The 27,371-nt window shown below is 45.1% G+C and overlaps 1 protein-coding gene across 1 annotated transcript in view; it reads left to right on the top strand.

Moving 5' to 3' along the window:
- Nucleotides 1-26,777, top strand: part of LOC311123597 (vacuolar protein-sorting-associated protein 36) — a 33,956-nt gene extending 7,179 nt beyond the window's left edge. Inside the window, exons 5-10 of the mRNA XM_084197834.1 lie at nt 884-973; nt 11,443-11,529; nt 14,612-14,644; nt 16,873-16,950; nt 22,418-22,552; nt 26,674-26,777. Coding sequence (XP_084053960.1) covers nt 884-973; nt 11,443-11,529; nt 14,612-14,644; nt 16,873-16,950; nt 22,418-22,552; nt 26,674-26,748 — 498 coding nt within the window. The 3' untranslated portion in view covers nt 26,749-26,777. The remainder of the gene's footprint in view (nt 1-883; nt 974-11,442; nt 11,530-14,611; nt 14,645-16,872; nt 16,951-22,417; nt 22,553-26,673) is intronic.
- Nucleotides 26,778-27,371: the final 594 nt, after the last annotated feature.

Genomic DNA, 27,371 nt, shown 5'->3' with positions numbered 1-27,371 from the left:
GTTGGATACTAGCTAGTGATACTGTGATGAGAGTAATACCGTTGGATACTAGCTAGTGATACTGTGATGAGAGTAATACCGTTGGATACTGGCTAGTGATACTGTAAATATGTGATGAGTAATACTGTTGGATACTAGCTAGTGATACTGTGATGAGAGTAATACCGTTGGATACTGGCTAGTGATACTGTGATGAGAGTAATACCGTTGGATACTAGCTAGTGATACTGTGATGAGAGTAATACCGTTGGATACTAGCTAGTGATACTGTGATGAGAGTAATACCGTTGGATACTAGCTAGTGATACTGTGATGAGAGTAATACCGTTGGATACTGGCTAGTGATACTGTGATGAGAGTAATACCGTTGGATACTAGCTAGTGATACTGTGATGAGAGTAATACCGTTGGATACTGGCTAGTGATACTGTGATGAGAGTAATACCGTTGGATACTAGCTAGTGATACTGTGATGAGAGTAATACCGTTGGATACTAGCTAGTGATACTGTGATGAGAGTAATACCGTTGGATACTAGCTAGTGATACTGTGATGAGAGTAATACCGTTGGTCCTGTGTGGCTCAGTTGGTAAGCGCATGAACAGACTGTAACGGAAAGGTCGGTGGTTCCAATCCCCGAGCTGACAAGGTGAAAAAATCTGCCCGTTCCCTTGAGCAAGGGACTTAACCCTAATTGCACCTGCAAGTCGCTCTGAATAAGCGCATCTGCTAAATGACTGAAATGTAAATGTACTGAAGGGAAATACCATTGAATGAGCAGTGAGTGAGTGAAACTGTAGTCTGATACATGCTGATTTAGAGCCAAAATGGCATCGTGTTTGTTTTTCTGTACTGACTGAGCCATCATGGTGTCTGTGGGTAGTTCTACAGGAGGCTGACAGAGGAGTTGAGTCAGAAGAGATGGGAGAGTACGCCCATGTCACAGCCCATCCCCACGGCAACGGACTCACAGGTCAGAGGTCGTCATAGAACAGACAATCTACTCTATTCCACTCCACTCTTCTCTTCTCCACTCTTCTCTACTCTTCTCTTCTCCACTCTACTCTTCTCTACTCTTCTCCACTCTTCTATTCTCTACTCTTCTCCACTCTTCTCCACTCTTCTCCACTCTTCTCCACTCTTCTCTTCTCTTCTCCTCTCCACTCTTCTCCACTCTTCTCCACTCTTCTCTTCTCCACTCTTCTCCACTTTTCTCTTCTCTACTCTTCTCTACTCTTCTCCACTCTTCTCTTCTCCACTCTTCTCCACTCTTCTCTTCTCTTCTCCACTCTTCTCTTCTCCACTCTACTCTTCTCTACTCTTCTCTACTCTTCTCTACTCTTCTCTTCTCTACTCTTCTCCACTCTTCTCTTCTCTACTCTTCTCTTCTCCACTCTTCTCTTCTCCACTCTTCTCTACTCTTCTCTACGCTTCTCCACTCTTCTCCACTCTTCTCTTCTCTACTCTTCTCTTCTCCACTCTTCTCCACTCTTCTCCACTCTTCTCTTCTCCACTCTACTCTTCTCTACTCTTCTCCACTCTTCTATTCTCTACTCTTCTCTACTCTTCTCTACTCTTCTCTACTATTCTCCACTCTTCTCTACTCTTCTCTTCTCTACTCTTCTCCACTCTTCTCTTCTCCACTCTTCTCCACTCTTCTCTACTCTTCTCTACTCTTCTCTACTCTTCTCCACTCTACTCTTCTCTACTCTTCTCTACTCTTCTCCACTCTTCTCTACTCTTCTCCACTCTACTCTTCTCCACTCTTCTCTACTCTTCTCTTCTCTTCTCCTCTCCACTCTTCTCCACTCTTCTCCACTCTTCTCTTCTCCACTCTTCTCCACTTTTCTCTTCTCTACTCTTCTCTACTCTTCTCCACTCTTCTCTTCTCCACTCTTCTCCACTCTTCTCTTCTCTTCTCCACTCTTCTCCACTCTTCTCTACTCTTCTCTACTCTTCTCTACTCTGCTCTTCTCCACTCTTCTCCACTCTTATCTTCTCTTCTCCACTCTACTCTTCTCTACTCTTCTCTACTCTTCTCCACTCTTCTCTTCTCTACTCTTCTCTTCTCCACTCTTCTCTTCTCCACTCTTCTCTACTCTTCTCTACGCTTCTCCACTCTTCTCCACTCTTCTCTTCTCTACTCTTCTCTTCTCCACTCTTCTCCACTCTTCTCCACTCTTCTCTTCTCCACTCTACTCTTCTCTACTCTTCTCCACTATTCTATTCTCTACTCTTCTCTACTCTTCTCTACTATTCTCCACTCTTCTCTACTCTTCTCCACTCTTCTCTTCTCCACTCTTCTCTACTCTTCTCTACTCTTCTCTACTCTTCTCTACTCTTCTCCACTCTACTCTTCTCTACTCTTCTCTACTATTCTCCACTCTTCTCCACTCTTCTCCACTTTTCTCCACTTTTCTCCACTCTTCTCTTCTCTTCTCCACTCTTCTCTACTCTTCTCCACTCTTCTCTTCTCTTCTCTTCTCCACTCTTCTCTACTCTACTCTATTCTGTTATGGCCCTGTGTGGCTCTGTTGGTAAAGCAACGCTTATATTCTGATTTAATGTGACTGAGATGCAAAGACACCCAGCCATACAGTGGCACTGTTTCAGCTAGGGATGTTAACTAACGGTTAATCACCGAAAATACATTTGACCGGTCATGCTTATCGGTCTATAGGGCAGTTTGCATAATTTGGGGGAAGTAAATTGTTAGATTTGAACAAATCTCGTCAGTCATAAAAAACGCTTGCATACCCCCCCCCCCCCCACACACACATTGCATAATCCCCCCCCCCCCCCCCCCCCCACATTGCGAGCAAAACATTTTAGCAGCCCCCCCTTTGACAGCGGAGATAATGTTTTTAGTTTTCGAGTTTTAAAGCAAGTTTACTGCAATTCTACACATTTTGCCATAGTGTGGAGAGAAATGTTTGCAGTTTTTAATATGATATCTGAGTGAGACTGACTAACCAAATCAATGATGATCCCCCGGCCGGTAATTCCACCATGATTATAAATTTAGATATCTGGACGCTAGACTAATTTACCAATCTAACTGACTGACTATCAGTGACTGACATACACTACATGACCAAAAGTATGAGGACACCTGCTCGTCGAACATCTCATTCCAAAATCATGGTCATTAATACAGAGTTGGTCCCCCTTTGCTGCTATAACAGCCTCCTCTCTTCTGGGAAGGCTTTCCACTAGATGTTGGAACATTGCAGCAGGGACTTGTTTCCATTCAGCCACAAGAACATTAGTGTTTTGCTTGTGAAGTTTTCAAGATATGTAACTTTCAAAATACAGAAATCATCCCTGTGTGATGCATATATGATGTTGACTACGGAGTTAATATATGATGTTGACTAGGGAGTTAATATATGATGTTGACTAAGGAGTTAATATATGATGTTGACTAAGGAGTTAATATATGATGTTGACTAAGGAGTTAATATATGATGTTGACTAAGGAGTTAATATATGATGTTGACTAAGGAGTTAATATATGATGTTGACTAGGGAGTTAATATATGATGTTGACTAAGGAGTTAATATATGATGTTGACTAAGGAGTTAATATATGATGTTGACTAGGGAGTTAATATATGATGTTGACTAAGGAGTTAATATATGATGTTGAATAGGGAGTTAATATATGATGTTGACTAGGGTGTTAATATATGATGTTGACTAGGGAGTTAATATATTATGTTGACTAGGGTGTTAATATATGATGTTGACTAAGGAGTTAATATATGATGTTGAATAGGGAGTTAATATATGATGTTGACTAAGGAGTTAATACACTGCTCAAAAAAATAAAGGAGGGCAACAACCCAGCAGCAGGACCGCTACCTCCGCCTTTGTGCAAGGAGGAGCAGGAGGAGCACTGCCAGAGCCATGCAAAATGACCTCCAGCAGGCCACAAATGTGCATGTGTCTGCTCAAACGGTCAGAAACAGACTCCATGAGGGTGGTATGAGGGCCCGACGTCCACAGGTGGGGGTTGTGCTTACAGCCCAACACCGTGCAGGACGTTTGGCATTTGCCAGAGAACACCAAGATTGGCAAGTTCGCCACTGGCGCCCTGTGCTCTTCACAGATGAAAGCAGGTTCACACTGAGCACACGTGACAGACGTGACAGAGTCTGGAGACGCCGTGGAGAACGTTCTGCTGCCTGCAACATCCTCCAGCATGACCGGTTTGGCGGTGGGTCAGTCATGGTGTGGGGTGGCATTTCTTTGGGGGGCCGCACAGCCCTCCATGTGCTCGCCAGAGGTAGCCTGACTGCCATTAGGTACCGAGATGAGATCCTCAGACCCCTTGTGAGACCATATGCTGGTGCGGTTGGCCCTGGGTTCCTCCTAATGCAAGACAATGCTAGACCTCATGTGGCTGGAGTGTGTCAGCAGTTCCTGCAAGAAGAAGGCATTGATGCTATGGACTGGCCCGCCCGTTCCCCAGACCTGAATCCAGTTGAGCACATCTGGGACATCATGTCTCGCTCCATCCACCAACGCCACGTTGCACCACAGACTGTCCAGGAGTTGGCTGATGCTTTAGTCCAGGTCTGGGAGGAGATCCCTCAGGAGACCATCCGCCACCTCATCAGGAGCATGCCCAGGCGTTGTAGGGAGGTCATACAGGCACGTGGAGGCCACACACACTACTGAGCCTCATTTTGACTTGTTTTAAGGACATTACATCAAAGTTGGATCAGCCTGTAGTGTGGTTTTCCACTTTAATTTTGAGGGTGACTCCAAATCCAGACCTCCATGGGTTGATCAATTTGATTTCCATTGATAATTTTTGTGTAATTTTGTTGTCAGCACATTCAACTTTGTAAAGAAAAAAGTATTTAATAAGATTATTTCATTCATTCAGATCAAGGATGTGTTATTTTAGTGTTCCCTTCATTTTTTTGAGCAGTGTATATGACGTTGACTAAGGAGTTAATATATGACGTTGACTAAGGAGTTAAAATATGACGTTGACTAAGGAGTTAATATATGATGTTGACTAGGGAGTTAATATATGATGTTGACTAGGGAGTTAATATATGATGTTGACTAGGGAGTTAATATATGATGTTGACTAAGGAGTTAATATATGATGTTGACTAAGGAGTTAATATATGATGTTGACTAGGGAGTTAATATATGATGTTGACTAGGGAGTTAATATATGATGTTGACTAAGGAGTTAATATATGATGTTGACTAGGGAGTTAAACTCTAACAGTGTCTGTGTGGGGGGGTACTAAGCTGACATATGGAATTGTTTTAAGATGCTCATACCATGGATAATTTAGCTACTTGATTTAGCATTTTAGGACCCCTCTAGGTATCACCAATTTTAAAATATAGAATTTGGTCTTTACTACTATAGCCTATAGAAATGCATTGAATAACACTTTCATAAATAGCAAAAAATACAGTAAAAAAAAGAAATCATAAGGAATAAGGTTTTGAAGTGTATGTCCTATATCTAGTAGATATAAGAAATATCAGGAAATATTTATATGATCTATATTTTTGTTGGCACAAAACTACCTCCATACTTCCATTCGTTGGTATGGGTTACCTTCACGGGGGTCGTAGTGAAAAACCATTGTGTTCGTGAGAGTATCCCCTTTCCATAGAGTGGTCATAATAGTATGTAGGCCGTTCGGACGCTACAGGCGTTTTCGTAGTAAGAAGACCGATTTCCGCCATAGCTCGGTCACCTTCCACCGCAGATGCGGAAGGCCCGGAATAGTGGTGGATTGAGACGCAGCCCATTCAAACAACCTGAGATCTCTAGCTTAAACTGATGGATTTTGATGGGGATTTAGTTATGCTACTTAGACTCTTAAGGATTTTAATATATAATGAACAAAAATATAAACGCAACAATTTCAACGATTTTACTGATTTTACAGTTCATATAAGGAAATCAGTCAATTTAAATGAATAAATTAGGCCCTAATCTATGGATTTCACATGCCTGAGTAGGGGCGGAGCCATGGGTGGGTGGGCCCTGGGAGGACATAGGCCCACCCACTGGGGAGCCAGGCCCAGCCAATCAGAATGAGTTTTTCCCCACAAAAGGACTTTATTACAGACAGAAATACTCCTGACGATCCCGCAGGTGAAGAAGCCGGATGTGGAGGTCCTGGGCTTGCGTGGTTACACATGGTCTGAAGTTGTGAGTCCGGTTGGACATACTGCCAAATTCTCTAAAACGACGTTGGAGGCGGCTTATGGTAGAGAAATGAACTTTAAATTATCTGGCAACAGCTCTTGTGGACATTCCTGCAGTCAGCATGTCAATTGCACACTCCCTCAACTTGAGACATCTGTGGCGTTGTGACAAAACTGCACATTTTAGAGTGGCCTTTTTTTGTCCCCAGCACAAGGTGCACCTGTGTAATGATCATGCTGTTTAATCAGCTTCTTGATATGCCACACCTGTCAGGTGGATGGATTATCTTGGCAAAAGAGAAATGCTCACTAACAAGGATACGCTTTTTTTGCGTATGGAACATTTCTGGGATCTTTTATTTCAGCTCATGAAACATGGGACCAACACTTTACATGTTGCGTTTATATTTTTTCAGTATATGATGTTGACTAGGGAGGTAATGTATGATGTTGACTAGGGAGTTCATATTTCTGACTGTTGCCTTATGGCACCTAGTTGTTAATATACAGGGCTGTTGTTCCTGAGCTAACCCCGTTCCTTCCTCTCCTTGCCTTATGGCACCTAGTTGTTAATACATGGGGCAGGGGACAGGGCTGTTGTTCCTGAGCTAACCCCTTTCCTTCCTCTCCCTGCCTTATGGCACCTAGTTGTTAATATACAGGGCTGTTGTTCCTGAGCTAACCCCGTTCCTTCCTCTCCTTGCCTTATGGCACCTAGTTGTTAATACATGGGGCGGGGGACAGGGCTGTTGTTCCTGAGCTAACCCCTTTCCTTCCTCTCCCTGCCTTATGGCACCTAGTTGTTAATATACAGGGCTGTTGTTCCTGAGCTAACCCCGTTCCTTCCTCTCCCTGCCTTATGGCACCTAGTTGTTAATATACAGGGCTGTTGTTCCTGAGCTAACCCCGTTCCTTCCTCTCCTTGCCTTATGGCACCTAGTTGTTAATACATGGGGCGGGGGACAGGGCAGCTAAGCCCTTTCCTTCCTTCCTCTCCCTGACTGACTATTGTTGTTTTATGTGTGTTGTTTTGGTTCAGACCTCTTCAAGGCATTCTGTCTCTCTCTCTGTGATTCTCTCTCTCTCTCTCTGTGATTCTTTCTCTCTCTGTGTTTGATTCTCTCTCTCTCTGTGATTCTCGCTCTCTCTCTCTCTCTCTGTGATTCTCTCTCTCTGTGATTCTTTCTCTCTCTGTGTTTGATTTTCTCTCTCTCTCTCTGTGATTCTTTCTCTCTCTGTGTTTGATTCTCTCTCTCTGTGATTCTCTCTGTGATTCTCTCGTGATTCGCTCTCTCTAAATGTGTTAAATGCAGAGTTTTGATTAAACGGTTATTAAAAGTAAAAAATGAAGAGTTTGGCAGGTAGCCAAGTCGCAGCAAACAGCACATCAGCACAACTCGGAAGTGCATTTGCGGAGTAGGGGGGGTTAGTGTTGCATCCCTCCAATTCAAACACGTCCATGTGAATCTCTCTCTCTGTGATTCTCTCTGTGATTCTCAATTCAATTCAATCTGCTTTATTGGCATGACGTAACAATGTACATATTGCCAAAGCTTACTTTGGATATTTACAATATCAACATAATTAAAATAATAATAATCAATATTGTCAACAGGACAACAGTAACATCAATAACCAAGGGTCAAAATAACCATTGAACAATAACAATATAGAGGGCATGTGCAGGTTGGTTGGTCTGTCAGACACTGTCCCTCATCTAATGGCAGGCAGCAATGTAGTGCGCTGCAAACCCACATCTCTCTGTGTCCTCTCCCAACAGGACGGGTAGCCTATTCTCATCAGAGAGGTCTTTGAAACCTTGAAAAACGGTTTCAAATTTGGGGAAATGACACAATCTAATTGTTTTCTATTTTTTACATTTTGTCAGGAAATGCAGCTCTGTCTCAGGTTCTGCTGTGGTGCAGTGGTTGCACAGCCTTTCCTCTACAGGGAGACAGGTTTTCCTGTGTCTACCCTTCTCAATGGCAAGGCTGTGCTCACTGAGCCTGTACTTTTTCAAAGGTTTTGATCAGTAACCAGGGTCTCTCTGTGATTCTCTCTCTCTCTCTCTCTCTCTCTCTCTCTCTCTGTCTCTCGCTCTCTCTCTCTCTGTCTCTCTGTGATTCTCTCTCTGTGATTCTCTCTCTCTCTCTCTCTGTGATTCTCTCTCTCTCTCTCTCTGTGATTCTCTCTCTCTCTCTCTCTCTGTGATTCTCTCTCTGTGATTCTCTCTCTCTCTCTCTCTCTCTGTGATTCTCTCTCTCTGTGATTCTCTCTCTCTCTCTCTCTCTCTCTCTCTCTCAATTCAATTTCAATTCAATTTAAGGGCTTTATTGGCATGGGAAACGTGTGTTAACATTGCCAAAGCAAGTGAAGTAGATAGTAAACAAAAGTGAAATAAACAATAAATATTAACAGTAAACATTACACTCAGAAGTTTCAAAAGAATAAAGACATTTCAAATGTCATATTATGTATATATACAGTGTTGTAACAATGTGCAAATAGTTAAAGTACAAATGGGAAAATAAATAAACATAAATATGGGTTGTATTTACAATGGTGTTTGTTCTTCACTGGTTGACCTTTTCTTGTGGCAACAGGTCACAAATCTTGCAGCTGTGATGGCACACTGTGGTTTTTCACCCAGTAGATAAGGGAGTTTATCAAAATTAAGTTTGTTTTCGAATTCTTTGTGGATCGCTGTAATCTGAGGGAAATATGTGTCTCTAATATGGTCATACATTTGGCAGGAGGTTAGGAAGTGCAGCTCAGTTTCCACCTCATTTTGTGGGCAGTGTGCACATAGCCTGTCTTCTCTTGAGAGCCAGGTCTGCCTACGGCGGCCTTTCTCAATAGCAAGGCTATGCTCACTGAGTCTGTACATAGTCAAGGCTTTCCTTAAGTTTGGGTCAGTCACAGTGGTCAGGTATTCTGGGGCCAAATAGCATTCTAGTTTGCTCTGTTTTTTTGTTTGTTCTTTCCAATGTGTCAAGTAATTCTCTTTTTGTTTTCTCATGATTTGGTTGGGTCTAGTTGTGTTGTTGTTGTTGTTGTTGTCCTGGGGCTGTGTGGGGTCTGTTTGTGTTTGTGAACAGAGCCCCAGGACAAGCTTACTTAGGGGACTCTTCTCCAAGTTCATCTCTCTGTAGGTGATGGCTTTGTTATGGAAGGTTTGGGAATCGCTTCCTTTTAAGTGGTTATAGAATTTAATGGCTCTTTTCTGGATTTTGATAATTAGCGGGTATTGGCCTAATTCTGCTCTGCATGCATTATTTGGTGTTTTACGTTGTACACGGAGGATGTTTTTGCAGAATTCTGCATGCAGAGTCTCAATTTGGTGTTTGTCCCATTTTGTGAATTCTTGGTTGGTGAGCGGACCCCAGACCTCAGAACCATAAAGGGCAATGGGTTCTATAACTGATTCAAGTATTTTTAGCCAGATCCTAATTGGTATGTCAAATTTTATGTTCCTTTTGATGGCATAGAAGGCCCTTCTTGCCTTGTCTCTCAGATCGTTCACAGCTTTGTGGAAGTTACCTGTGGCGCTGATGTTTAGGCCGAGGTATGTATAGTTTTTTGTGTGCTCTAGGGCAACGGTGTCTAGATGGAATTTGTATTTGTGGTCCTGGCAACTGGACCTTTTTTGGAACACCATTATTTTTGTCTTACTGAGATTTACTGTCAGGGCCCAGGTCTGACAGAATCTGTGCAGAAGATCTAGGTGCTGCTGTAGGCCCTCCTTGGTTGGTGACAGAAGCACCAGATCATCAGCAAACAGAAGACATTTGACTTCAGATTCTAGTAGGGTGAGGCCGGGTGCTGCAGACTGTCCTAGTGCCCTCGCCAATTCGTTGATATATATATGTTGAAGAGGGTGGGGCTTAAACTGCATCCCTGTCTCACCCCACGGCCCTGTGGAAAGAAATGTGTGTGTTTTTTGCCAATTTTAACCGCACACTTGTTGTTTGTGTACATGGATTTTATAATGTCGTATATTTTCCCCCCAACCCCACTTTCCATCAATTTGTATAGCAGACCCTCATGCCAAATTGAGTCAAAAGCTTTTTTGAAATCAACAAAGCATGAGAAGACTGCCTTTGTTTTGGTTTGTTTGTTTGTCAATTAGGGTGTGCAGGGTGAATACGTGGTCTGTCGTGCGGTAATTTGGTAAAAAGCCAATTTGACATTTGCTCAGTACATTGTTTTCACTGAGGAAATGAACTAGTCTGCTGTTAATGATAATGCAGAGGATTTTCCCAAGGTTGCTGTTGACGCATATCCCACGGTAGTTATTGGGGTCAAATTTGTCTCCACTTTTGTGGGTTGGGTTGATCAGTCCTTGGTTCCAGATATTGGGGAAGATGCCAGAGCTAAGGATGATGTTAAAGAGTTTAAGTATAGCTAATTGAGCTAATCTCTCTCTCTTCTCTCTTCTCTTCTCTTCTCTTCTCTTCTCTTCTCTTCTCTTCTCTTCTCTTCTCTTCTCTTCTCTTCTCTTCTCTTCTCTTCTCTTCTCTTCTCTTCTCTTCTCTTCTCTTCTCTTCTCTTCTCTTCTCTTCTCTTCTCTTCTCTTCTCTTCTCTTCTCTTCTCTTCTCTTCTCTTCTCTTCTCTTCTCTTCTCTTCTCTTCTCTTCTCTTCTCTTCGATTCTCTTCGATTCTCTTCGATTCTCTGCTCTGTGATTCTCGCTCTGTGATTCTCGCTCTGTGATTCTCGCTCTGTGATTCTCGCTCTTTGATTCTCGCTCTCTTTGATTCTCGCTCTCTTTGATTCTCTCTATGGGATTTTCTCTATGTGATTCTGTGATTCTCTGTTTCTTTCTGATTCTCTCTGTGATTCTCACTCTGTGATTCTCTCTGATTCTCGCTCTGTGATTCTATATGTGATTCTCTCTCTGTGATTCTCTCTCTCTGTGATTCTCTCTCTCTGTGATTCACTCTCTCTCTCTCTGTGATTCTCTCTCTCTGTGATTCACTCTGTGATTCTCTCTGTGTTTCTCGCTCTGATTCTCTGTCATTCTCGCTCTGTGATTCTCGCTGATTCTGTCTATGTGATTCTCTCTCTCTTTTATTCTCTCGCTGTGATTCTCTCTCGCTGTGATTCTCTCGCTGTGATTCTCTCTCTGTGATTCTATTGATATGATTCTCTCGCTGTGATTCTATTGATATGATTCTCTCTTGGTGATTCTGATGTTTTTATGTGTGTGCGTGTGTGTAAATAACGTCTCTCCTCTCCGGTCGTCCTGCAGACAGGAAGGACGCGGGCGGTGGGGATCGTCGGCATTGAGAGGAAGATAGAGGAGAGGAGGAAAGAGACAGACAAAAACATCTCAGAGGTGAGAAAGGTAGAGGATGGAGAGATAGGGTAGAGAGACAGACAGAGGGAAGGAGAGAGACAGGCATAGGGAAGGAGAGAGACGGGCAGAGGGAAGGAGAGAGACGGGCAGAGGGAAGGAGAGAGACGGGCAGAGGGAAGGAGAGAGACGGGCAGAGGGAAGGAGAGAGACGGGCAGAGGGAAGGAGAGAGACGGGCAGAGGGAAGGAGAGAGACGGGCAGAGGGAAGGAGAGAGAGACAGGCAGAGGGAAGGAGAGAGAGACAGGCAGAGGGAAGGAGAGAGACAGGCAGAGGGAAGGAGAGAGACGGGCAGAGGGAAGGAGAGAGAGACAGGCAGAGGGAAGGAGAGAGACGGGCAGAGGGAAGGAGAGAGAGACAGGCAGAGGGAAGGAGAGAGAGACAGGCAGAGGGAAGGAGAGAGACGGGCAGAGGGAAGGAGAGAGAGACAGGCAGAGGGAAGGAGAGAGACGGGCAGAGGGAAGGAGAGAGAGACAGGCAGAGGGAAGGAGAGAGAGACAGGCAGAGGGAAGGAGAGAGACGGGCAGAGGGAAGGAGAGAGACGGGCAGAGGGAAGGAGAGAGACGGGCAGAGGGAAGGAGAGAGACGGGCAGAGGGAAGGAGAGAGACGGGCAGAGGGAAGGAGAGAGACGGGCAGAGGGAAGGAGAGAGACGGGCAGAGGGAAGGAGAGAGAGACAGGCAGAGGGAAGGAGAGAGACGGGCAGAGGGAAGGAGAGAGACGGGCAGAGGGAAGGAGAGAGAGACAGGCAGAGGGAAGGAGAGAGACGGGCAGAGGGAAGGAGAGAGAGACAGGCAGAGGGAAGGAGAGAGAGACAGGCAGAGGGAAGGAGAGAGACGGGCAGAGGGAAGGAGAGAGAGACAGGCAGAGGGAAGGAGAGAGACGGGCAGAGGGAAGGAGAGAGAGACAGGCAGAGGGAAGGAGAGAGACGGGCAGAGGGAAGGAGAGAGACGGGCAGAGGGAAGGAGAGAGACGGGCAGAGGGAAGGAGAGAGACGGGCAGAGGGAAGGAGAGAGAGAAGTGAACGGAATGGATTCAATGGGGAGAATCCATTGTGTTTGGCTCTCAAAGACCTCCCCATTGATGTGCTCTAAAGTCTTTTATTGCATTTTAGGAACATTACCCTGAATAGAAATAAAACTAGAAGTCCCACAAGACTAGTCCTGTGTAGCTCAGTTGGTAGAGCATGGCGCTTGCAACGCCAGGGTTGTGGGTTCGATTCCCAAGGGGGACCAGTATGAAAAAATGTATGCACTCACTAACTGTAAGTCGCTCTGGATAAGAGCATCTGCTAAAATGACTAAAATGTAAAAGACTGTGTGGTTGGAGGCAGCTACAGAGGCGGGGGGATACTGGAATGGCTTTTAAATGGTATACAGTGCATTCGGAAAGTATTCAGACCCCTTCACCTTTTCCACATTTTGTTACGTTACAGCCTTATTCTAAAATGGATTAAATAAATGTTTTTCCTCATCAATCTACACACAAAACAGGTTTAGACATTTTTGCAAATTTAGAAAAAATGTAAACAGAAATACCTTATTTACATAAGTATTCAGACCCTTTGCTATGAGACTCGAAATTGAGCTCCGGTGCATCCTGTTTCCATTGATCATCCTTGAGATGTTTCTACAACTTGATTGGAGTCCACCTGTGGTAAATTCAATTGATTGGACATGATTTGGAAAGGCACACACCTGTCTATATAAGGTCCCACAGTTGAGAGTGCATTTCAGAGCAAAAACCAAGCCATGAGGTCGAAGGAATTGTCCGTAGAGCTCCAAGACAGGATTGTGTCAAGGCACAGATCTGGGGAAGGGTACCAAAACATTTCTGCAGTATTGAAGGTCCCCAAGGACACAGTGTCCTCCATCATTCTTAAATGGAAGAAGTTTGCAACCACCAAGACTCTTCCTAGAACGGCCACCCGGCCAAACAGAGCAATCGGGGGAGAAGGGCCTTGGTCAGGGAGGTGACCAAGAACCCGATGGTCACTCTGACAGAGCTCTAAGGTTCCTCTGTGGAGATGGGAGAACCTTCCAGAAGGACAAGGTAGAGTGGCCAGACAGAAGCCACTCCTCAGTAAAAGGCACATGACAGCCCGCTAGGAGTTTGCCAAAAGGCACCTAAAAGACTCTCAGACCATGAGAAACAAGATTCTCTGGTCTGATAAAACCAAGATTGAACTCTTTGGCCTGAATGCCAAGCGTCACGTCTGGATGAAACCCGGCACCGCTCATCACCTGGCCAATACCATCCCTACGGTGAACCATGGTGGTGGCAGCATCATGCTGTGGGGATGTTTTTCAGCGGCAGGGACTGGGAGACTAGTCAGGATCGAGGGAAAGATGAACAGAGCAAAGTACAGAGATCCTTGATGAAAACCTGCTCCAGATTGCTCAGGACCTCAGACTGGGGCAAAGGTTCACCTTCCAACAGGACAATGACCCTAAGCACACAGCCAAGACAACGCAGGAGTGGCTTTGGGACAAGTCTCTGAATGTCCTTGAGTGGCCCAGCCTGAGCCCGGACTTGAACCCGATCTAACATCTCTAAAGAGACCTGAAAATAGCTTTGCAGCAACGCTCCCCATCCAACCTGACGGAGCTTGAGAGGATCTGCAGAGAAGAATGGGAGAAACTCCCCAAATACAGGTGTGCCAAGCTTGTAGCGTCATACCCAAGAAGACACGAGGCTGTAATCGCTGCCAAAGGTGCTTCAACAAAGTACTGAGTAAAGGGTCTGAATACTTATGTAAATGTTACAAAAGGGTATAACCTGTTTTTGCTTTGTCATTATGGGGTGTATGTAGATTGAGGGTGAAAAAAACAAACATTTAAATCAATTTTAGAATAACGTTTTAACGTAAATGTGGAAAAAGTGAAGGGGTCTGAATACTTTCTGAATGCACTGCATCTGTGGTGAGGGTTAGGGTTAATCTGATATTGTACTACTCTCATGCTTGCATTGTTTTTTTTCGTGATCTCTCTCTCTCTCTCTCTCTCTCTCTCTCTCTCTCTCTCTCTCTCTCTCTCTCTCTCACTCACTCACCCATTCCCCCTCAGGCCTTTGAGGACCTCAGTAAGCTGATGGTGAAGGTAAGAGAGTTGTAAACTAGTAATATTCCATGTGCAAGCCTCAAACACCATATTGACCCTGGTCTATAACACCATATAACGCCATATTGACCCTGGTCTATAACACCATATTGACCCTGGTCTATAACACCATATAACACCATATTGACCCTGGTCTATAACACCATATAACACCATATTGACCCTGGTCTATAACCCCATATAACACCATATTGACCCTGGTCTATAACACCATATAACACCATATTGACCCTGGTCTATAACACCATATTGACCCTGGTCTATAACGCCATATAACACCATATTGACCCTGGTCTATAACGCCATATTGACCCTGGTCTATAACGCCATATTGACCCTGGTCTATAACGCCATATTGACCCTGGTCTATAACGCCATATTGACCCTGGTCTATAATGCCATATAACACCATATTGACCCTGGTCTATAACGCCATATTGACCCTGGTCTATAACGCCATATTGACCCTGGTCTATAACGCCATATTGACCCTGGTCTATAACGCCATATTGACCCTGGTCTATAACGCCATATTGACCCTGGTCTATAACACCATATTGACCCTGGTCTATAACGCCATATAACACCATATTGACCCTGGTCTATAACGCCATATTGACCCTGGTCTATAACGCCATATAACGCCATATTGACCCTGGTCTATAACACCATATAACGCCATATTGACCCTGGTCTATAACACCATATAACACCATATTGACCCTGGTCTATAACACCATATAACACCATATTGACCCTGGTCTATAACGCCATATTGACCCTGGTCTATAACGCCATATTGACCCTGGTCTATAACACCATATTGACCCTGGTCTATAACACCATATGGACCCTGGTCTATAACACCATATTGACCCTGGTCTATAACGCCATATTGACCCTGGTCTATAATGCCATATTGACCCTGGTCTATAACACCATATTGACCCTGGTCTATAACACCATATAACACCATATTGACCCTGGTCTATAACACCATATTGACCCTGGTCTATAACGCCATATTGACCCTGGTCTATAACACCATATTGACCCTGGTCTATAACACCATATTGACCCTGGTCTATAACACCATATTGACCCTGGTCTATAACACCATATTGACCCTGGTCTATAACACCATATAACACCATATTGACCCTGGTCTATAACACCATATAACACCATATTGACCCTGGTCTATAACGCCATATTGACCCTGGTCTATAACACCATATAACGCCATATTGACCCTGGTCTATAACACCATATTGACCCTGTTCTATAACGCCATATTGACCCTGGTCTATAACACCATATTGACCCTGGTCTATAACACCATATTGACCCTGGTCTATAACGCCATATTGACCCTGGTCTATAACGCCATATTGACCCTGGTCTATAACGCCATATTGACCCTGGTCTATAACGCCATATTGACCCTGGTCTATAACGCAATATTGACCCTGGTCTATAACGCCATATGGACCCTGGTCTATAACACCATATTGACCCTGGTCTATAACACCATATTGACCCTGGTCTATAACACCATATTGACCCTGGTCTATAACACCATATTGACCCTGGTCTATAACGCCATATTGACCCTGGTCTATAACGCCATATTGACCCTGGTCTATAACACCATATTGACCCTGGTCTATAACACCATATTGACCCTGGTCTATAACGCCATATTGACCCTGGTCTATAACGCCATATTGACCCTGGTCTATAACACCATATAACACCATATTGACCCTGGTCTATAACGCCATATTGACCCTGGTCTATAACGCCATATTGACCCTGGTCTATAACACCATATTGACCCTGGTCTATAACGCCATATTGACCCTGGTCTATAACACCATATTGACCCTGGTCTATAACACCATATTGACCCTGGTCTATAACACCATATAACACCATATTGACCCTGGTCTATAACACCATATTGACCCTGGTCTATAACACCATATTGACCCTGGTCTATAACGCCATATTGACCCTGGTCTATAACACCATATTGACCCTGGTCTATAACGCCATATTGACCCTGGTCTATAACGCCAGATTGACCCTGGTTTTAAGTGTTAACGTTTATTTACGATGTGTGATGAACACATTTGAAATCTTACACACCCTATCACTCATGATAAAAACGATGTGTGTGTGTGTGTGTGTGTGTCTTTCGTTAGGCGAAGGAGATGGTGGAGCTGTCCAGGTCCATCGCCAACAAAATCAAAGACAAGCAGGGAGACATCACAGAGGATGAGGTAGGTCCGATCTCCATCACCACCTTGCATTTTCTGCATCCCAATTGGCACATTATTCCTAATGTTTTACAGGGTCAGCCATAGTAGTATGATAGGTCCAGTGTAATGTGTTGTTTTACAGGGTCAGCCATAGTAGTATGATAGGTGCAGTGTAATGTGTTGTTTTACAGGATCAGCCATAGTAGTATGATAGGTGCAGTGTAATGTGTTGTTTTACAGGGTCAGCCATAGTAGTATGATAGGTGCAGTGTAATGTGTTGTTCTACAGGGTCAGCCATAGTAGTATGATAGGTCCAGTGTAATGTGTTGTTCTACAGGGTCAGCCATAGTAGTATGATAGGTCCAGTGTAATGTGTTGTTTTACAGGGTCAGCCATAGTAGTATGATAGGTCCAGTGTAATGTGTTGTTTTACAGGGTCAGCCATAGTAGTATGATAGGTCCAGTGTAATGTGTTGTTCTACAGGGTCAGCCATAGTAGTATGATAGGTGCAGTGTAATGTGTTGTTCTACAGGGTCAGCCATAGTAGTATGATAGGTGCAGTGTAATGTGTTGTTTTACAGGGTCAGCCATAGTAGTATGATAGGTCCAGTGTAATGTGTTGTTTTACAGGGTCAGCCATAGTAGTATGATAGGTCCAGTGTAATGTGTTGTTTTACAGGGTCAGCCATAGTAGTATGATAGGTCCAGTGTAATGTGGTGTTTTACAGGGTCAGCCATAGTAGTATGATAGGTCCAGTGTAATGTGTTGTTTTATAGGGTCAGCCATAGTAGTATGATAGGTCCAGTGTAATGTGTTGTTTTACAGGGTCAGCCATAGTAGTATGATAGGTGCAGTGTAATGTGTTGTTTTACAGGGTCAGCCATAGTAGTATGATAGGTCCAGTGTAATGTGTTGTTTTACAGGGTCAGCCATAGTAGTATGATAGGTCCAGTGTAATGTGTTGTTTTACAGGGTCAGCCATAGTAGTATGATAGGTCCAGTGTAATGTGGTGTTTTACAGGGTCAGCCATAGTAGTATGATAGGTCCAGTGTAATGTGTTGTTTTACAGGGTCAGCCATAGTAGTATGATAGGTGCAGTGTAATGTGTTGTTTTACAGGGTCAGCCATAGTAGTATGATAGGTCCAGTGTAATGTGTTGTTTTACAGGGTCAGCCATAGTAGTATGATAGGTCCAGTGTAATGTGTTGTTTTACAGGGTCAGCCATAGTAGTATGATAGGTGCAGTGTAATGTGTTGTTTTATAGGGTCAGCCATAGTAGTATGATAGGTGCAGTGTAATGTGTTGTTTTATAGGGTCAGCCATAGTAGTATGATAGGTCCAGTGTAATGTGTTGTTCTACAGGGTCAGCCATAGTAGTATGATAGGTGCAGTGTAATGTGTTGTTTTACAGGGTCAGCCCTAGTAGTATGATAGGTCCAGTGTAATGTGTTGTTTTACAGGGTCAGCCATAGTAGTATGATAGGTGCAGTGTAATGTGTTGTTCTACAGGGTCAGCCATAGTAGTATGATAGGTGCAGTGTAATGTGGTGTTTTACAGGGTCAGCCGTAGTAGTATGATAGGTCCAGTGTAATGTGTTGTTTTACAGGGTCAGCCATAGTAGTATGATAGGTCCAGTGTAATGTGTTGTTTTACAGGGTCAGCCATAGTAGTATGATAGGTCCAGTGTAATGTGTTGTTTTACAGGGTCAGCCATAGTAGTATGATAGGTGCAGTGTAATGTGTTGTTTTACAGGGTCAGCCATAGTAGTATGATAGGTCCAGTGTAATGTGTTGTTTTACAGGGTCAGCCATAGTAGTATGATGGGTCCAGTGTAATGTGGTTAAGTCCCTAGACCGCAGGGTTATGGTCTTAGTATCTGCTCAGCTAGGTTAGGTCAGTGGTTCCCAAACCTTTGTCAGGCACCCCTTTCATCATGTGGGAACATCCCGTGCCCCCTTGCATCCCCCAATTGAATGAATTGCTGCTATTGTTCCATACAAATACAAGAATAACACACATTCTTCAAATGTAGTTAATAGATGAGAAACAGTAACTACTAACACCACTACCTGGACCATTTCTATTGTAGATTGTTGAAGACTAGGGGGGACCATTTCTATTGTAGATTGTTGAAGACTAGGGGGGACCATTTCTATTGTAGATTGTTGAAGACTAGGGGGGACCATTTCTATTGTTGAAGACTAGGGGGGACCATTTCTATTGTTGAAGACTAGGGGGGACCATTTCTATTGTAGATTGTTGAAGACTAGGGGGACCATTTCTATTGTAGATTGTTGAAGACTAGGGGGACCATTTCTATTGTAGATTGTTGAAGACTATGGGGGACCATTTCTATTGTTGAAGACTAGGGGGGACCATTTCTATTGTAGATTGTTGAAGACTAGGGGGACCATTTCTATTGTAGATTGTTGAAGACTAGGGGGGACCATTTCTATTGTAGTTTGTTGAAGACTAGGGGGGACCACTTCTATTGTTGAAGACTAGGGGGGTCCATTTCTATTGTTGAAGACTAGGGGGGACCATTTCTATTGTAGATTGTTGAAGACTAGGGGGGACCATTTCTATTGTAGATTGTTGAAGACTAGGGGGGACCATTTCTATTGTAGATTGTTGAAGACTAGGGGGGACCATTTCTATTGTAGATTGTTGAAGACTAGGGGGGACCATTTCTATTGTTGAAGACTAGGGGGGTCCATTTCTATTGTTGAAGACTAGGGGGGACCATTTCTATTGTAGATTGTTGAAGACTAGGGGGGACCATTTCTATTGTAGTTTGTTGAAGACTAGGGGGGACCACTTCTATTGTTGAAGACTAGGGGGGACCATTTCTATTGTTGAAGACTAGGGGGGACCATTTCTATTGTAGTTTGTTGAAGACTAGGGGGACCATTTCTATTGTAGATTGTTGAAGACTAGGGGGGACCATTTCTATTGTAGATTGTTGAAGACTAGGGGGGACCATTTCTATTGTAGGTTGTTGAAGACTAGGGGGGACTATTTCTATTGTAGATTGTTGAAGACTAGGGGGGACCATTTCTATTGTAGATTGTTGAAGACTATGGGGGACCATTTCTATTGTTGAAGACTAGGGGGGACCATTTCTATTGTAGATTGTTGAAGACTAGGGGGGACCATTTCTATTGTAGATTGTTGAAGACTAGGGGGGACCATTTCTATTGTAGATTGTTGAAGACTAGGGGGGACCATTTCTATTGTAGATTGTTGAAGACTAGGGGGGACCATTTCTATTGTAGGTTGTTGAAGACTAGGGGGGACCATTTCTATTGTAGATTGTTGAAGACTATGGGGGACCATTTCTATTGTTGAAGACTAGGGGGGACCATTTCTATTGTAGATTGTTGAAGACTAGGGGGGACCATTTCTATTGTAGATTGTTGAAGACTAGGGGGGACCATTTCTATTGTAGATTGTTGAAGACTAGGGGGGGACCATTTCTATTGTAGATTGTCTAATTGAAATAAAAAATGGGTGATTTCTTAGGGTGATTTACTATGTTGCATAAACATTAGTGGTATTCCCCCACAATTTTTGGCCTTTACATTTGTTTTCTAAACATAAATAAGGAGGATAGGTTGCTACGACTGGTGACAGTCTGGGAGACGGACCTCAGAGATTCAATCTTTCTTACTTGAAACTACCTATTTTAAAGTTTAGAATATTGCCAAGGTTGTCTTTCAACTGTCAAAATGTACCAATTGTCACTCGTTTTGAGAAATGGCGCTCACGCGAGTGGCACATCTCGTCACTTCGCAATAGAAACTTTCTCTCCATTGTTATGAATGAATCATGTTATGAATGAACCATGTTCAATTTGTCTGCACTGTTTTATGTGGTCCATGTTAACTCTCAGATTTGAGGATTTGTTAAGTAGAGAGGATTGAGGACGTTGATGATGAGGGTGTTGATGATGAGGGCGTTGATGATGAGGGCGTGGTCCTCTGTAGCTCAGCTGGTAGAGCACAGCGCTTGTAACGCCAAGGTAGTCGGTTCGATCCCCGGGACCACCCATACACAAAAATGTATGCACGCATGACTGTAAGTCGCTTTGGATAAAAGCGTCTGCTAAATGGCATATTATTATTATTATTATTATTATTATTATTATTATTATTATTATTATTATGATGATGAGGGCAGTGATTCAGCCTATTGTGTGAGGTGCAAAGGTCACCAGTTAGAATTGCTAGATGATTATTGGGAGAGTAATGATGATGTTGAGAGCAGTAGTTGAGGGCTGTTATGATCTTAACATAATCAAATGACCCGTTGTTTTTTTTATTGTGAGAATCCAGCCTATTATATTTTTGTAGATCATGTAATAATTTAGTTGCGTCTCCACGACTGTAAGTCAGCATTTCACTGTAATGTCTGCACCTGTTGTATTCGGCGCATGTGGCCAATTTGATTTGATTTGAACCTAACTCCTAAACCTCTTACCCAAACCCTAATTGTAACCCTTACCCTCTAAGCTTAAAAATAGCATTTGTCCTCATGGGGACGTGGGAAATGTCCCCACCAGGGAGGACCTTCCTTGTTTTACTATCCTCGTGGGGATTTTAGGTCCCAACAAGGATTTGAAGAACCAACCCAAACACACACACATCCGTGTAGGACACAGAGAGGTGTGTGCTGACTGCGAGGTAGAGGGGGACAGAGAATTGCAGACAGGCAGTTGAAGGGACACCTGTGTGTGTCCTCCAAACAGTACAGCAGGGTTCTTCAATTCCGGTCCTGGAGGGCCGAAACACCTCTGTTTTTCATCCTCTCCTTCTAATCAGGGGCTAATTCAGACCTGGGACACCAGGTGAGTGCAATTAACTACCAGGTAGAAATAAAAAACAGAAGTGTTTCGGCCCTCCAGGACCGGAATTGAAGAACCCTGGCAGTACAGACTTACCTACTATGGATTTAGCTGGTGCTACACACACAGACAGACAGACTCCATCTTGATAGATCTTCACAGTAGCCTGTCCACTAAGACAGAACTGGCAGTAACCAGACATCCAGTTGGCAAAGACACCGAAATTCCCTCAACGTCAACTAATGAATGAATCAGTACTCTGTCTGGGCCTAATATCGCTCGGTCTGTTTTCTCTACCAGATGATCCGGTTAGCGCACACACACACACACACACACACACACACACACTCAAACTCACACACACACACACACACACACACACACACACACACACACACACATACACGTTTATTTTACTATCCTTGTGGGGACCAAACAATTGATTCCCATTCAAAATCATATTTTCCCTAACCCTTAACCCCTAACCCTTAACCCCTAACCTTTCCTTGTGGTGAAATGTCCTTCTTTTACTGTCCTTCTGAGGACTTTAGTACAACCAAAACACACACACACACACACACAAACTGTCTGTTCAACTTAACACTTCTATATTGTCTCTCTCTCTCTCTCTCTACCAGACGATCCGGTTCAAATCCTACCTGCTCAGTATGGGTATAGCCAACCCTGTTACCAGGGAGACGCACGGTTCTGGAACCCACTATCACCTACAGCTGGCCAAGCAGCTGGGAGACATGCTGCTGGCACCACTAGAGGTAGGGAGGGAGGGAGGGGAGACATGCTGCTGGCACCACTAGAGGTAGGGAGGGAGGGGAGACATGCTGCTGGCACCACTAGAGGTAGGGAGGGAGGGAGGGGAGACATGCTGCTGGCACCACTAGAGGTAGGGAGGGAGGGGAGACATGCTGCTGGCACCACTAGAGGTAGGGAGGGAGGGAGGGGAGACATGCTGCTGGCACCACTAGAGGTAGGGAGGAGGGGAGACATGCTGCTGGCACCACTAGAGGTAGGGAGGGAGGGGGGGGAGACATGCTGCTGGCACCACTAGAGGGAGGGAGGGAGGGAGGGGATACATGCTGCTGGCACCACTAGAGGTATGGAGGGAGGAGGGGAGACATGCTGCTGGCACCACTAGAGGTAGGGAGGGAGGGGAGACATGCTGCTGGCACCACTAGAGGTAGGGAGGGAGGAGGGGAGACATGCTGCTGGCACCACTAGAGGTAGGGAGGGAGGAGGGGAGACATGCTGCTGGCACCACTAGAGGTAGGGAGGGAGGGGAGACATGCTGCTGGCACCACTAGAGGTAGGGAGGGAGGGGAGACATGCTGCTGGCACCACTAGAGGTAGGGAGGGAGGGAGGGGAGACATGCTGCTGGCACCACTAGAGGTAGGGAGGGAGGGAGGGGAGACATGCTGCTGGCACCACTAGAGGTAGGGAGGGAGGGAGGGGAGACATGCTGCTGGCACCACTAGAGGTAGGGAGGGAGGGAGGGAGGGAGGGGAGACATGCTGCTGTCACCACTAGAGGTAGGGAGGGAGGAGGGGAGACATGCTGCTGGCACCACTAGAGGTAGGGAGGGAGGGAGGGGAGACATGCTGCTGGCACCACTAGAGGTAGGGAGGGAGGTAGGGAGGGAGGGAGGGAGGGAGGGAGGGAGGGAGGGGAGACATGCTGCTGGCACCACTAGAGGTAGGGAGGGAGGGAGGAGGGGAGACATGCTGCTGGCACCACTAGAGGTAGGGAGGGAGGGAGGGAGGGAGGGAGGGAGGGGAGACATGCTGCTGGCACCACTAGAGGTAGGGAGGGAGGGAGGAGGGGAGACATGCTGCTGGCACCACTAGAGGTAGGGAGGGAGGGAGGGAGGGAGGGAGGGAGGGAGGGAGGGAGGGAGGGAGGGAGGGAGGGAGGGGAGACATGCTGCTGGCACCACTAGAGGTAGGGAGGGAGGGAGGGAGGGAGGGGAGACATGCTGCTGGCACCACTAGAGGTAGGGAGGGAGGAGGGGAGACATGCTGCTGGCACCACTAGAGGGAGGGAGGGAGGAGGGGAGACATGCTGCTGGCACCACTAGAGGTAGGGAGGGAGGGAGGGAGGGAGGGAGGGAGGGGAGACATGCTGCTGGCACCACTAGAGGTAGGGAGGGAGGGAGGAGGGGAGACATGCTGCTGGCACCACTAGAGGTAGGGAGGGAGGAGGGGAGACATGCTGCTGGCACCACTAGAGGGAGGGAGGAGGGGAGACATGCTGCTGGCACCACTAGAGGTAGGGAGGGAGGGAGGGGAGACATGCTGCTGGCACCACTAGAGGTAGGGAGGGAGGGAGGGAGGGAGGGAGGGAGGGGAGACATGCTGCTGGCACCACTAGAGGTAGGGAGGGAGGGAGGAGGGGAGACATGCTGCTGGCACCACTAGAGGTAGGGAGGGAGGGAGGGGAGACATGCTGCTGGCACCACTAGAGGTAGGGAGGGAGGGAGGGAGGGGAGACATGCTGCTGGCACCACTAGAGGTAGGGAGGGAGGGAGGGGAGACATGCTGCTGGCACCACTAGAGGTAGGGAGGGAGGGAGGGAGGGAGGGGAGACATGCTGCTGGCACCACTAGAGGTAGGGAGGGAGGGGAGGGATGGAGGGGAGGTTCTGGGAGGGAGGGGAGGGAGGGAGGGAGGGAGGGGAGGGAGGGAGGGAGGGAATTCACTGCTCGACTGAGGGACCTTACAGATAATTGTATGTGTGTGGTACAGAGATGAGGTAGTCATTCAAAAATCATGTTAAACACTAGTCCGTGCAACTTATCTTGTGACTTGGTAAGCAAATCTTTACTCCTGAACTTATTTAGGCTTGCCATAGCAAAGAGGTTGAATACTTATTGACTCAAGACATTTCTGTTTAGATTTTTAATTAATTTGTAAAGATTCTAAAAACATAATTCCACTTTGACATTACGGGGTATTTTTGTGTAGGCCTGTGACAAAACATCTAAATTGTAATCAATGTTAAATTCAGACCGTAACGCAACAACATTTGGAAAAAGTGAAGGGGTGTGAAGGCACTGTAGTTAGCAATTGCGCTAACGCTAGTTGGCAACTTCCTTCAAACTGAACGCAGAGACATAAAAATGGCATGAACGGGTTCATCTGACTCTGGGGAGGTAGATAAAGGACCATTGCCAAAATCCTGAACTATCCCTTTAACCCATAACAGTCTAAGCCGGTGGGGGGGTCTACTAAGCTATATGGAATTGTTTTAAGAAGGTCATACCAAGGATCATTTTGCTATTTGATTTAGAATTTTAAGTCCCTTTTTAAGTATAAAAATATAAATTTGATCCCAATTTGTTTTGGCCTTTACTGCTATTAGCCCATAAAAACGCATTGAATAACAGATTCACTACATGGAACAACAGATAGTCCTTACTGCTATTAGCCCATAAAAACGCATTGAATAACAGATTCACTACATGGAACAACAGATAGTCCTTACTGCTATTAGCCCATACAAACACATTGAATAACAGATTCACTACATGGAACAACAGATAGTCCTTACTGCTATTAGCCCATACAAACACATTGAATAACAGATTCACTACATGGAACAACAGATAGTCCTTACTGCTATTAGCCCATACAAACACATTGAATAACAGATTCACTACATGGAACAACAGATAGTCCTTACTGCTATTAGCCCATACAAACACATTGAATAACAGATTCACTACATGGAACAACAGATAGTCCTTACTGCTATTAGCCCATACAAACACATTGAATAACAGATTCACTACATGGAACAACAGATAGTCCCCCCCCCCCCCCTAAAAAAATCTAAAGGAAGTTAGTTCTGAAGTGTCTGTTCTATATCTGAGAGAGATGAGAAAGATCAGGAAACTTTTTTTTTTACATGTATTTAATCCCTTATTTCTGTCACTAAACAAAACAACCGACCATGTTCGTGAGAGACGTATTAATATGAAGCCCAAACTGTTCGGATGCTAAAGACAGAAGTTGGCAGATCGGCGGTACCGACTTCAGACCAATCCCAAGATGCTTTTGGGGGTCGTAGAGGAAAACGGAGAACACCATTGTGTTCGTGAGAGTCTCATAGTCTCGATAGTTTTGTAGGCCAAACCGTTCCGACGCTACAGACGTATTTTGTGAGAAGACCGATTTTTGGGGATGTCTCATGGTCTGACAAACACCGCTCTAGCTCCGTCACCTTTCACCGCAGGAAGTGTGACATCAGAGGATGCGGTGGATTGAGACGCATTCCAATGCAAGAAAACATATCTCTAGTTTAAACTGATGGATTTTGATGGGGATTTATGTATTACGCTAATTAAATTTCCGCGGGGGCACGGACATCGACCTTAAACATGAAGAGTTTTCACCGTATACTCTGGAGGATAGCACAGTGAAAATCATAAGCGTTCACATTTTGTGTTACAAAGTGGGGTTAACATGTATTTAATTGTCATTTTTTGTCAATGATCTACACAATGTGAAAGTGGAAGAAAAAGTAATGTAAATTTTTTTTTATGTATTAATGAAAAATAAAACGCTAATATATCTCGATTAGATACTGTAAGTATACATGTTAGAAACACCTTTGACAGCAATTACAGCTGTGAGTCTTTCTGGGTAAATCTAAGAGCTTTCCACACGGACTGTACAGTATTTGTCCATTATTCTTTAAAAAAAATTCTTCACGCTCTGTCAAGTTAGTTGTTGATCACTACGCCACTCCAGAACTTTCAATGTCTTATTGGTAATCAACTCCAGTGTAGATTTGGCCTTCTTGTAGGTTAAATATGTCTGTCTCAGTCTCTCTCTCTGTCCCTGTCTCTCCCTGTCCCTGTCTCTCCCTGTCCCTGTGTAGGAGCGTGGTGGGATGATGGTCCTGACTGAAGTCTACTGTCTGGTCAACAGAGCTAGGGGAATGGAGGTGAGCTGACCAGGCGATCAGAGACACACACTGACCAGGCGATCAGAGACACACTGACCAGGCGATCAGGGGGGGGTTAGAAGGATTACTTTATCCTATCCCAGGTGTTCCTTAAAGAGGTGGGGTTTCAAGTGTCTCCGGAAGGTGGTGAGTGACTCCGCTGTCCTGGCGTCGTGAGGGAGCTTGTTCCACCATTGGGGTGCCAGAGCAGCGAACAGCTTTGACTGGGCTGAGCGGGAACTGTGCTTCCGCAGAGGTAGGGGGGCCAGCAGGCCAGATGTGGATGAACGCAATGCCCTCGCCTGGGTGTAGGGACTGATCAGAGCCTGAAGGTACGGAGGTGCCGTTCCCCTCACAGCTCCGTAGGCAAGCACCATGGTCTTGTAGCAGATGCGAGCTTCAACTGGAAGCCAGTGTAGTGTGCGGAGGAGCGGGGTGACGTGAGAGAACTTGGGAAGGTTGAACACCAGACGGGCTGCGGCATTCTGGATGAGTTGTAGGGGTTTAATGGCACAGGCAGGGAGCCCAGCCAACAGCGAGTTGCAGTAATCCAGACGGGAGGTGACAAGTGCCTGGATTAGGACCTGTGCCGCTTCCTGTGTAAGGCAGGGTCGTACTCTCCGAATGTTGTA

This window comes from Coregonus lavaretus, assembly GCF_964263955.1.
Source record: "Coregonus lavaretus genome assembly, contig: HAP1_SCAFFOLD_400, whole genome shotgun sequence".
NCBI lineage: Eukaryota > Metazoa > Chordata > Actinopteri > Salmoniformes > Salmonidae > Coregonus > Coregonus lavaretus.
The sequence above is the reverse complement of the archived record's forward strand: the minus strand, read 5'-3'. Positions and strand labels throughout refer to the sequence as shown.